General features: G+C 35.3%; 2 protein-coding genes and 1 pseudogene across 2 annotated transcripts; all 3 read left to right on the top strand.

The window, feature by feature from the left end:
* Positions 1-646: 646 nt before the first annotated feature.
* Positions 647-1,293, top strand: LOC143588757 (uncharacterized). Its single transcript, XM_077069682.1, has 2 exons — positions 647-693; positions 783-1,293. Exons 1-2 carry the CDS (start codon positions 647-649, stop codon positions 1,291-1,293), a joined length of 558 nt encoding a protein of 185 aa, XP_076925797.1.
* A 7-nt stretch (positions 1,294-1,300) lies between these two features.
* LOC143588756 (uncharacterized) lies at positions 1,301-1,951 on the top strand. Its single transcript, XM_077069681.1, has 2 exons — positions 1,301-1,586; positions 1,689-1,951. Exons 1-2 carry the CDS (start codon positions 1,301-1,303, stop codon positions 1,949-1,951), a joined length of 549 nt encoding a protein of 182 aa, XP_076925796.1.
* A 6,988-nt stretch (positions 1,952-8,939) lies between these two features.
* LOC143588765 (putative WRKY transcription factor 15) lies at positions 8,940-10,483 on the top strand (annotated as a pseudogene).

Raw genomic sequence — 10,483 nt, 5'->3', positions numbered from 1 at the left:
TGTTTCTTTTTCCTATTGTGGCCTAACTCAAAAGACAATATGAAGTAAGTTAACTCTATTGTTTTTAGTATTTATTTTAACTAATTTTTATTATTTAGAATGTTAATACTTTGTGATTTTAACAATCGGAAATTAGGAATCTTGTTGTGTAGTTATCTTTTATGTAGTTAATTTACAAGATCATTTAGTATATATGATCTAATCTAGAACTTGTTGTTTTATATAATTTATTATGATAATTAATTTTATTATTTGTGTATGTAAAAACGCTTCTATCAAAAAATATTTTGGTAACACACCCAAATCAAGTATTGAGACTCCATCAAGTTCGTCACATGCCAATGAAAATAATAATAAAAGAAGTCGAGAAGAAGTTGAAGTATCGGAAGATGAAATTGTTGGTGACCCAGCCTTGCGCAAACCAATTAATGATTATTCAATTAATATTCGAGAGGAAGTAAGGATACATTATATAATGAAAGGTGGTTGCCAACCAAAAGGTCATAATTTTCCCAAAACACAAATTTGTGGACAATTGAGAAAGTTTCAAAAATATGGTTTGATCGTTTTTGTTGGTTGGAATATAGTGCATCAAAAGATGAGGCATTTTGTTTGTGGTGTTATTTGTTCCCTACCGGTAATAGACATGGGGATGAAGTCTTTTATCAACCATGGTTTAAAAACTGGAAAAAGGTATTTGAAAATTTTCGTGATCATGAAGGAGGTCAAAATAGTAGACATAATCATGCTAGAGTTTAGTTTGAGTTATTTAAAGATCAAAGGCACAATCTAGACAATGTATTGTCACAACAATGTAAGCAAGATGAGATTGTTTATCGTGTTCGGTTAACCGCTATTGTTGATGTGATTCGATTCTTTTTAAAACAAGGTTTGGCTTTTCACGGGCATGATGACTCTATAAGCTCTAACAGTCGAGGTAATTTTCTTGAACTTGTCAAATGGTATTGTGAACGTAATGATGAAGTAAATAAGGCGTTTAATTCAAAATCACATGGAAATTATCAGTTAACTTCGCCTAAAATCCAAAAAGAAATAGTTAATGCATGTGCCACGGAGGAAAGAAAGATTATTGTGAATGAGATTAAAGATAAGTTTTTTTCTATTTTAATTGACGAGTCTCGTGATTGTTCTATAAAAGAGCAAATGGCGGTGGTTTTGAGATATGTGGATGATGTTGGAGAAGTGATTGAACAGTTTGTTGGGGTAGTTCATGTTACCGACACTTGTGCATCATCTCTAAAAAGTGCTATTGATACTTTTTGGAAAAAGTAATTTAACAATGTCTAAATTTAGAGGTCAAGGTTATGATGGAGCTTCCAATATGCGTGGGGAGCTAAATGGATTGAAGCAAAAAAATTTAGCTGAAAATAAGTGTGCATTTTATATACATTGTTTTGCACATCAGTTACAATTGGTAGTCGTGGCCACTTCATCTGAATATGCATCTGTAAGTTCTTTTTTTGATTACCTTACAAGGATTGTGAATATTGTTGGAGCTTCATGTAAAAGGAAAGATTTGATTCGACAAAAACAACATGATGATTTTGTGAAACGAATTGAGACAGGTGAAGTATGTACAGAAAAAGGGAAAAACCTAAGAAATGAGTTTAGCCCGAGTTGGTGACACTCGTTGGGGTTCCCATCTTAAAACTATCTTCGACTTTTAGACTTGTGGAAACCAGTGAGAGAAGTGCTTATTGCTTTGTCAAAAGAGGGCATCGATGGAAAAACTAGAGGCATTGCGCTTGGTATGGCCGAGAAAATGGAAAAGTTTAAGTTTGTCTTTATTGCTCATTTAATGGTAAACTTATTAAGAAAGACAAATGACTTGTCACAAGCCCTACAGTTGAAGAATCAAAATATTGGTAATGCGGTTCAATTGATTGAAGATATGAAATATGATATAAAGAAATATAGAGATGATGGCTAGGAGGAGCTAATGAATGAAGTCACCACATTTTGTTCTAAAAATGAAATTTATAGGAAAATTGGAAATAAATAATCTCACCTTTTGTGTATTGGCCGATAATAATCCCACCTTTAAAAATCGTTAGCAATGGTCCCACCTTTTAACTATTTTTGTCTCACTGGTCCTCCGTTAAAAAATAGTTAACGTCGTTATGCTTTTTCCCTAGTTTCAAACCGATGTTTTAGGGCTTTTGATCGGAAGAACGATACATGTCGACCGATGTAAAACTTATCTCGAAATGGTGATCCAAATGACGAAACAATGTTTCAATTCGGGTGCTTGAATTTCCAATTAACAAAAATCAAGCCATTTGAATCACCGTTCAAAAGTTTTATATCAGTCGACTCATATCGTTCTTCCGATCAAAAGCCCTAAAACATCGGTTTGAAACTAGGAAAAAAACATAACGACGTTAAGTATTTTTTAACGGAGGACCAGTGAGACAAAAATAGTTAAAAGGTGGGACCATTGCTAGTGATTTTTAAAGGTGGGATTATTATCGGCCAATACACAAAAGGTGGGATTATTTATTGCTAATTTTCCAAATTTATATGCCTAATATGGAAGACGTCATTCCAGGGCGAGTTAGAAGGACAATTGATGGTGAGCCACAGACATATCTCCATCGTTTTCGCGCTGATATTTTTTTATCAGGTGCCTTATTCTTATTTATTTTTGTTAACAAACTTCAGCTTATAACATTTTTTTGCTAGTAAACTTTATATATTTTATTTCCACATGATTCTAGGTTGTTGATCTTCTTCTTAATGAAATGAATGAGCGTTTTACTAAGGCAAACTCGGAGTTGCTTACATGTATAGCGTGTCTTGACCCTAGAGAATCATTTTAAACTTTTGACCGTGAGAAGTTACTACGGCTTGCTGAGTTATATTATGATGATTTTAGTGGCTTCGATCTTGGTCAACTAAGGATACAACTTGATAGGTACATGTGACAATCGTCAATTTCAGGTTAACCCCGTTAACTCAACTCCGTCAATTCAAACTTTAAGATCGTTGAATCTATAACGCACACTTCATTACATTTAAACTAGGGTTTAAATGACGCTTAACACTTACTACATGTGTAGTCTTTCGGGATTTGCACCGAAACGCAAACGAGTTGACGCGAACGATTGATAAATAAACGACAAACGTCAAAACACTAATTATGTGATTATTATGTGTTAGATATATGTGTGCTACTTGATTGTTATGTGGAATGTTAAACAAGAAACAAGAACCAACTAGTTTAGGCTAGAGATGTAACACTTGAAAGATTAGGGGCTAGAGTGTAACTTGTATTATTATAAATATAACCTATTCACAAAACCCTAACCCATTCACCCCCACCCGATCGCCTCTCTCTCTCTCCTTGTTCTTCACGGCTGCCGTCCACCAAGATCACACATACACACATCAAATCAAGAGATTAATCCAAGAACTAGGTGCTAGGAAGGTATACTTGATCACCTCTTACCTCTTTGTTGTTTAATTTTGATGTTTAATGGGTTGTGTGTAAACCCTAATCGGCCGATCATGTGCATGTAGGTGATTAATATGCTTGTTGTTAGTTGGATTATGGATTGATAACTAGATTGATGTTGTTGCATGATTCATTGTTGTCTTTGATTTGAATTAGAACACAAACCCTAATCTTGTATGTATGGTGTGATTGATATGCATGGATAGTAGTTATAGTGTCTAGAGGGTTATATGGATGCATGATAGTTCATAGATTGTTATTATGTTGAGTTTTGATGTGAACAGATTCTGGACAGAATGTATATACGATGTTTAACTGACTGTAACGAAGTGTAAACGTGAAAATTGATTGAGATTGTGGGTACTGCAGTAAACTAGGTTGAGTCTAGTTTCTATAAAGTATAAATTCGTAATTTTTGGATAAGTGGAAGTATACTTTTATGATTTTACAAAAACGTGATGCAAAGCTGAGCTGTTAGACCTGCTGTTAGGTTATGTTGTAAATGTTATATCTCATGAACTACGAGACCAATTGGGTTGGTTCCACTTCTGGAAGTTGACTCATTGAGTTAGGAACCAAACCCAAGTGGTCTTGCATTTATTGGATTTTTCGTTTAACGGGAATTGCAAATAACATTCTGTTGCACATGAATCTGACTGATAAGAGTTTGCTGTAATGTTTTGGTCATTATAAGAAAAATATGTGGAATAAAGATAAGATAAAATATGTTCTGGAAACCTGAGATATGTATGCTTCTGTGGTAATTTTTGGTGAATTAATTGAGACGTTATAATCAGTGAACTAGTGCAATCTTTCAAGTAGAAATTCTGTCATAACGAAACTAGCTGCTGAATGGTGTAGGATTGCATGAAATATGATAGTTTTTATATAATTGTTGTATTTTGACCAAAATACCCTTGCGGGGAATAGTTGTTAGTTGATTGCCATGAATTGACCAAATTGCCCTTTATGGGGAATAATGGTTAGTTAGTCTTTGTTTGTTGACCAAAATGCCCTTACGGGAATAATTGCTAGTTAATTGTTGTGTGACCAAATTGCCCTTACGGGGAGAAATTGCTAGTGATATGCATTATTAGTACGTGACACGAAAGTAATTGCTCACTCATGTATCGTATCACAATTGTACTTGTGTAAGTCACACACGACTCACAAACGAAACACGAAATCTGTTACGTGCATAGGAATTATGTGCCGAGTCTAGAGACTCGTTAAACGTACCGATACTTAGAAAATCTCTTTGTTATTTAGAACGCTAGAGAGTTTCTACGACGCGCATCACTTGGTGATCTAGATCGGGATAGTCTTCGCAAACAGTGAGTTTCACTTACCCCGCTCTTTGAACTGTTTTCAAACGTTTTTCACTTGGGGGAGATAACATACTCCGATAAACATATTTTCTGAGATAAACGCATATTTAAGATTTTGTTATAAATTATATATCACTTGTAAAGGGCTAAGCGGCAAACGTAACATTTGAAGTCCCACACATCGGACCGGTTAATATTTGGAATAGCGAGTCACTGTTGAGTAGTACTACTGGGTTTGACAAACCCCACCCGACGTTAAGCTCAACTGGAGGTTGAGTGGGTGTAATTTTGGCTAACACTTACCATGGTCTGGATTGACCTGGTGACGGGCACCTGATAAACAGTCAGCTTCGGTCGCGAACCACTTAGCGATACTTGTTGTATAGATTAGCTACCTATCGATATATAATTTGACATAACACTATCTGGTAATGCAAAACACTTAAACGTTGTGTAACGTGGTTACACAACACTTAAACGTCGTAACGGGGTTACGCAACACTTAAACGACGTAACGTGGTTACGCAAAACACTGAATCGTCGTAACGAGGTTACGCAAAACGCTAAACGATTTATCTTATTTAACTTGTGAACTCACCAACCTTGTGTTGACACTTTTAGTATGTTATTCTCAGGTAGCCGAGGCGGGCGCGCGGTTTAGGAGCATGCATTAAATGAAAACACTTTTATTTTGCAAACATACTTTTAACAGTTATCTTTGGTTTTAAGTCGTCCTGCGTGACGCAGCTTTTGAATTAAGGTTTTTACGCTTCCGCACTTATTTGCATTTAAACGTTTTTATGGTTTGATTATAACTGATGATTTCGATCCTGCCAGTTCACACCCTCTGACGGTAAAACTCCGTTAGTGGATTTTGAGGGTGTGACAGTACATTTCAAATATGACAAGTAATGAAGTTTTTACCGGTCTTCATGATATCGGAGAACTTGCAAAGAAAATGGTTCAAATGAAATATCATATTACATATGACATCGTCTATCGACTAGTTGAGTTGGCTTTGGTTTTGCGGTTGCAACAACTACCGTCGAAAGATCATTTTCTGCGATGAAGTTTATCAAGACTGATTTATGTAACAAGATGGGTGATAATTTTCTCACAGATGCATTGGTGTGCTATGTAGAGAAAGATATTTTTGCAAGTGTAGAAAATGAAGTAATTCTACAACGGTTTAAAGCTATGGGACCTCGAAGATGCCAGTTGCCGACTATCGGTAAAAAAAAGTAAGTTTTGTACACCATTGAATTACGAATGTAAAACAATTATTTTACGACCCCCCATTTGGAATTTTCTGGTTCCGCCACTGATTCGATTCGTTACAGGCTTTCATTATTTACATTGATGAATACATTGGTCTCAATCTTTAGGCTCTGCCGATTTTATTTGTGTTCGTGAACCATTCGTGAACATATTAATTTCCTTAATGAACGAACACGAACATAAAATATCGTTCGATAAGTGTTCGTGAACCGTTCGTAATCAATTATTTTCTTAATAAACGAACATGAACTAGGCCTTGTTCATGTTCGTTCGGTTCGTTTACAGCCCTAAGAACACGATTGACTTTAAGAAGATTGTCAGTGAGTGGGTTGAGCCTCCAAAAAGAGAGCAAAAACGAAAGTAATTGTTACTTTTGAATTTGATTTCATGGTATTTTAACAATCTTATAATTGATTACTCCATAGAATAGTAATCAAGATTTAGATTTGTTCCAATCAGGTCACTTGTGTAAAGTTTTGTTTTATTTAGGTCACTTAACCTTTATTTAGTATTTCAATCATAAATATTTGACCTAATAGCAGTTTATCTATGATTTTTTTTTTATTTTCAAATATTTTGACATTGTATACAAGCATTTGTTAACTTCAGAAGAGTGCATAATAAACACCTCTTAACTTAAGAGAAGTGCAAAGTAAACACCTCTTAACTTAAGAGGAGTGTAAAGTAACACTTGTTAACTTAAGAGGAATGCCTAGTAAACACCTCTTAACTTAAGAGGAGTGTAAAGTAAACAACTGGTAACTTACGAGGAGTGCACGTGCTTACCTCTTACTTAAGAGGAGTGCATAATAAACCTAAATAACATGTTATCCAGGTCAAATATCTAAGATTGAAACACTAAATAAAGATTAAAACGTGGTTACTATTTTATGAAGTAATCCCATCTTATAATCAGTTACCTGCTTACTTGTCACTGGTTTTTTTCAACTACTTAAAATCAGAAATCGATGTTCTGAAGGACGGCTTCCTTACCACTCCTTTGGCTTAAGTTGGAGATGATGTGTTTTGATGTTTTGAATCGATGTGGGTTTCTTATTTCCGTTGTTTTTTTTTTAACAAAGATAGCAAGAACATAATGTTAATTTGTTATTTTTGGTGGGAATCATTCTATTATCATCAGGGGAGTACGCTTTTTAGATTATGGTTATGTGAGCCATTGCATAATACAATAGTAACATGAGATTACTTGTGACGAGGAAATGGCCAAATCATTTTCTTTTTCAGAATGTCATCTTTAATCATATATGTTAATAGATTAGGAGTTTTTTTTCATTTACATAGAATAGCAATTTACTTTCTCATTTGTCCCAAAGGAGAACTCAGTCATTTTTGTGCATTGACTCAAGTACACTCATCAACCACCTCTTAAGGGCATCTCCAATGGGGTGTTTTGAATCTTATGTGAAGCTGTTATGAAATTCAACACAGGTGCCTCATCTCATTGGAGGTGGGTGCCAGAAGTGTAGTGTATTGGAAACACAAACCAGTTTTTGAAGATGGAATAATTCACTATCGAGGGAAAAGTAGGTGATGAGTTGGCAATTTGAAACACAAACTAGTAATAACCACTGGAGTAGAAATAAATATTTTTGTAGGTTGGTTTAAAATTTGATGTGGCATGTTGAGTTAGCGGTTTGAAACAAAAACAGATATGCTGCATTGGAGATGCTCTAAGCAGGTCAAAATGTGTGTATTTAAGATGCTGAATCTGCCGTCATTTTACACGTTTTAAAAGTGGATTGACCCGCCGCGAAGCATGCGCTCACCGACTAGTAATTTATAAAGTCTAAACCAAATAACCCACTAACCACCCAGGGTTCCGTTTACACCGGATGTTTGTTAAGCTGAGCTCAAATTGTCACATGCGATGGGCTTAATGAAGCATTTAGGATTTAGGAACAAAGAAAGTCGGTCCAGTTATGTCCATTGGCCCAACGGAGGTATTTTCTTTCAATAACAATGATACATTGGCCCAACAAGTTAACAAGATAAAACATCATTTTCATGTTAGCCCATTTTTATTCACATCACACAATCACTGAATCACACACATATTACGATTACAATACAAGTCGGTGATACATGCACTTTTCGTTTATTTAACTAAACATTTTTCATTTAAATCAGGTCAATTTTATATGATATTATGATTCAAACTGTTTACACGCGCATTAACATACATTTGGTTAAAAGAGTTAGGTACAAAATATTTGTTTACTATCCTTGGTATCTAAATCTTTTATGTAGACTACGTCCTTAAGATTAATTAGGACCAGTTACATCCTATAAAAGGAAAAGTAACCACAATATACAAGATACACATGTGTAAAAAGAGCAAGTCGATCTCGTTAAAACTCAGGCTCGTTTGTTTTTAAACTCGAGCTCGTTAAGCTCGACTCGATTTTAATATTTAGCAAGTCGATCTCATTTAAACCTATAGTTTGACGATCAAATACATTATGAAATAGTCAACTCGTGAATAATACATCAATCAGTTAATCATTAAATATAGAAAACAAAGACTTGCAAACAATACTTACTAGTCACGTACCATAATACGACCATTTTACTTACACGTATAGCGCATCTATATACGATGTATATCTTGACTTCTATTTTTGTTTAATATGTTTTGTTTTTTTGTCAACCCATAAATCCAACTTTCAACTTTACCTTTTGAATAGTACTTGGTATGACTTATGACGGCCAACTTAATGTAAGTTCATGGAAACAACGTTTAATGGAACAAAATTTCTTCGAAGAAGCTGCAACAACCATTTTTCAAACCCTTGAGAGCCTCCGCGGCTTTCTTCAAACGCTCAATTCCAACCAAAACGATGTCGTCTTCGTCCTCGTCTCCCTTTGCGGGAGCTACCGATTCTCCTGCACCACTGATTACACACCTGCTGTTGATGTCGGGGTTAACAACTTCCAAAGGTTCATATCTTTACTCGATCAGACCCGCACCGGTCATGCTCGTTTCAGACGTGCTCCAGTTTCTAATCAGCAAAACTACATGGCCGCTGCTGTATTGGCGGAGTTGGTGTATTCCCCTGCGCCAATACAGCAGCGCATGCCTCCGATTATTCCCCAAACGAATCTCCAGGGTTCGTTTGTGGAATCAGGATCGTTTGATAGGAATGATTTTCCGATTAAGACGATCAACTTATCTGGCGCTGCAGCTCATGCGAATTCGTTTATATCTTTGGTGACAAGAGAGACAAGCAGTTTACAGCGGTCGATGTTTTCTGGATTTCGGATGACGAATCTGTCACAGGTGTCGTCTGCTAGTCAGTCGAATATTTCGTCGTCTTCCTTCAAACGGAATTGTGACGATTCTCACACCGGATGTGTTAATTCTTCACGACACGGCCATTGTTCTAAAAAAGGGTACCCGAATTTTTAAGTTTGTGCCTCGATGATATAATAATGTTATGACCGAAGGGGTCTTGAATAGTAATGTTATAATCTCTGTATCAATATGAATGTTGTTTTTTAAAAACATTTTTTTTTATTAAAAAAAGAGTCATCTCAGCTGGGCAGCTTATTGTTCGTTTGTCTTCTCTATAAATGCAATTCTTCGATTAGTTAAATAGATAACAAACTAAGATAACAAACTAAGGGTAATAACAAGATTAGATGCTGGATTTGGTTAACCAGAAAATAAATTTTGCAGGAGTACCCGCAATAAGCACGAAGATGGCAGATATACCACCGGATGATTACTCGTGGAGGAAGTACGGTCAAAAACCGATCAAAGGTTCTCCACATCCAAGGTGAGTCTCTTCATAGTTCATACTAGTTGTAGTTCTTAATAGCTTGTCAACTCAGTGAGTTTTGCCCACTCGGTGACTCGTTGACCATTAGGACATTTGACTTTGAAATTTGGTTGAAAATGATTGGATAGGGGCAGTCATCCAGACGCATGTAAAAGTTTGACGCGTGTCTGGGCATTTTGATCATATAATTATTTGACCACGTGGTATTTATTTTAGACTTTTATAAGAAAATTCGCAAAAGAATTTATTAATCGAATGGAATATATCCCTTCAAATTAAATAAACGTATTCAATAATTTTTATATTAGAAGTTTAATCTTTTGAATGTAATATTTAATCTTCAAAACTCGGTGATCAATTATTAAGCAAAATAAAATTTGTAACATAAGTAATTTAATAATTTGATTCGACATATTGATGGTTGTATTTATAAATTCAGGGGTTATTATAAATGTAGCAGCGTTAAAGGTTGCCCTGCTAGAAAACATGTTGAGAGAGCTGTGGACGTAACTTCAATGCTTATCGTTACTTACAAAGGTGAACATAATCATTCTCACAATATCAACGATGCAATCTCAGCTGGAGTTCTTGAATCTTCATAA

This window comes from Bidens hawaiensis, unplaced genomic scaffold, assembly GCF_021521415.1.
Source record: "Bidens hawaiensis isolate Kalapana, Puna unplaced genomic scaffold, B.hawaiensis_p1.1 tig00036759_1, whole genome shotgun sequence".
In the NCBI taxonomy this organism is placed as follows: Eukaryota; Viridiplantae; Streptophyta; class Magnoliopsida; order Asterales; family Asteraceae; genus Bidens; species Bidens hawaiensis.
Note: the sequence above shows the minus strand (reverse complement) of the source record. Positions and strands in the feature narration are given on the sequence as shown.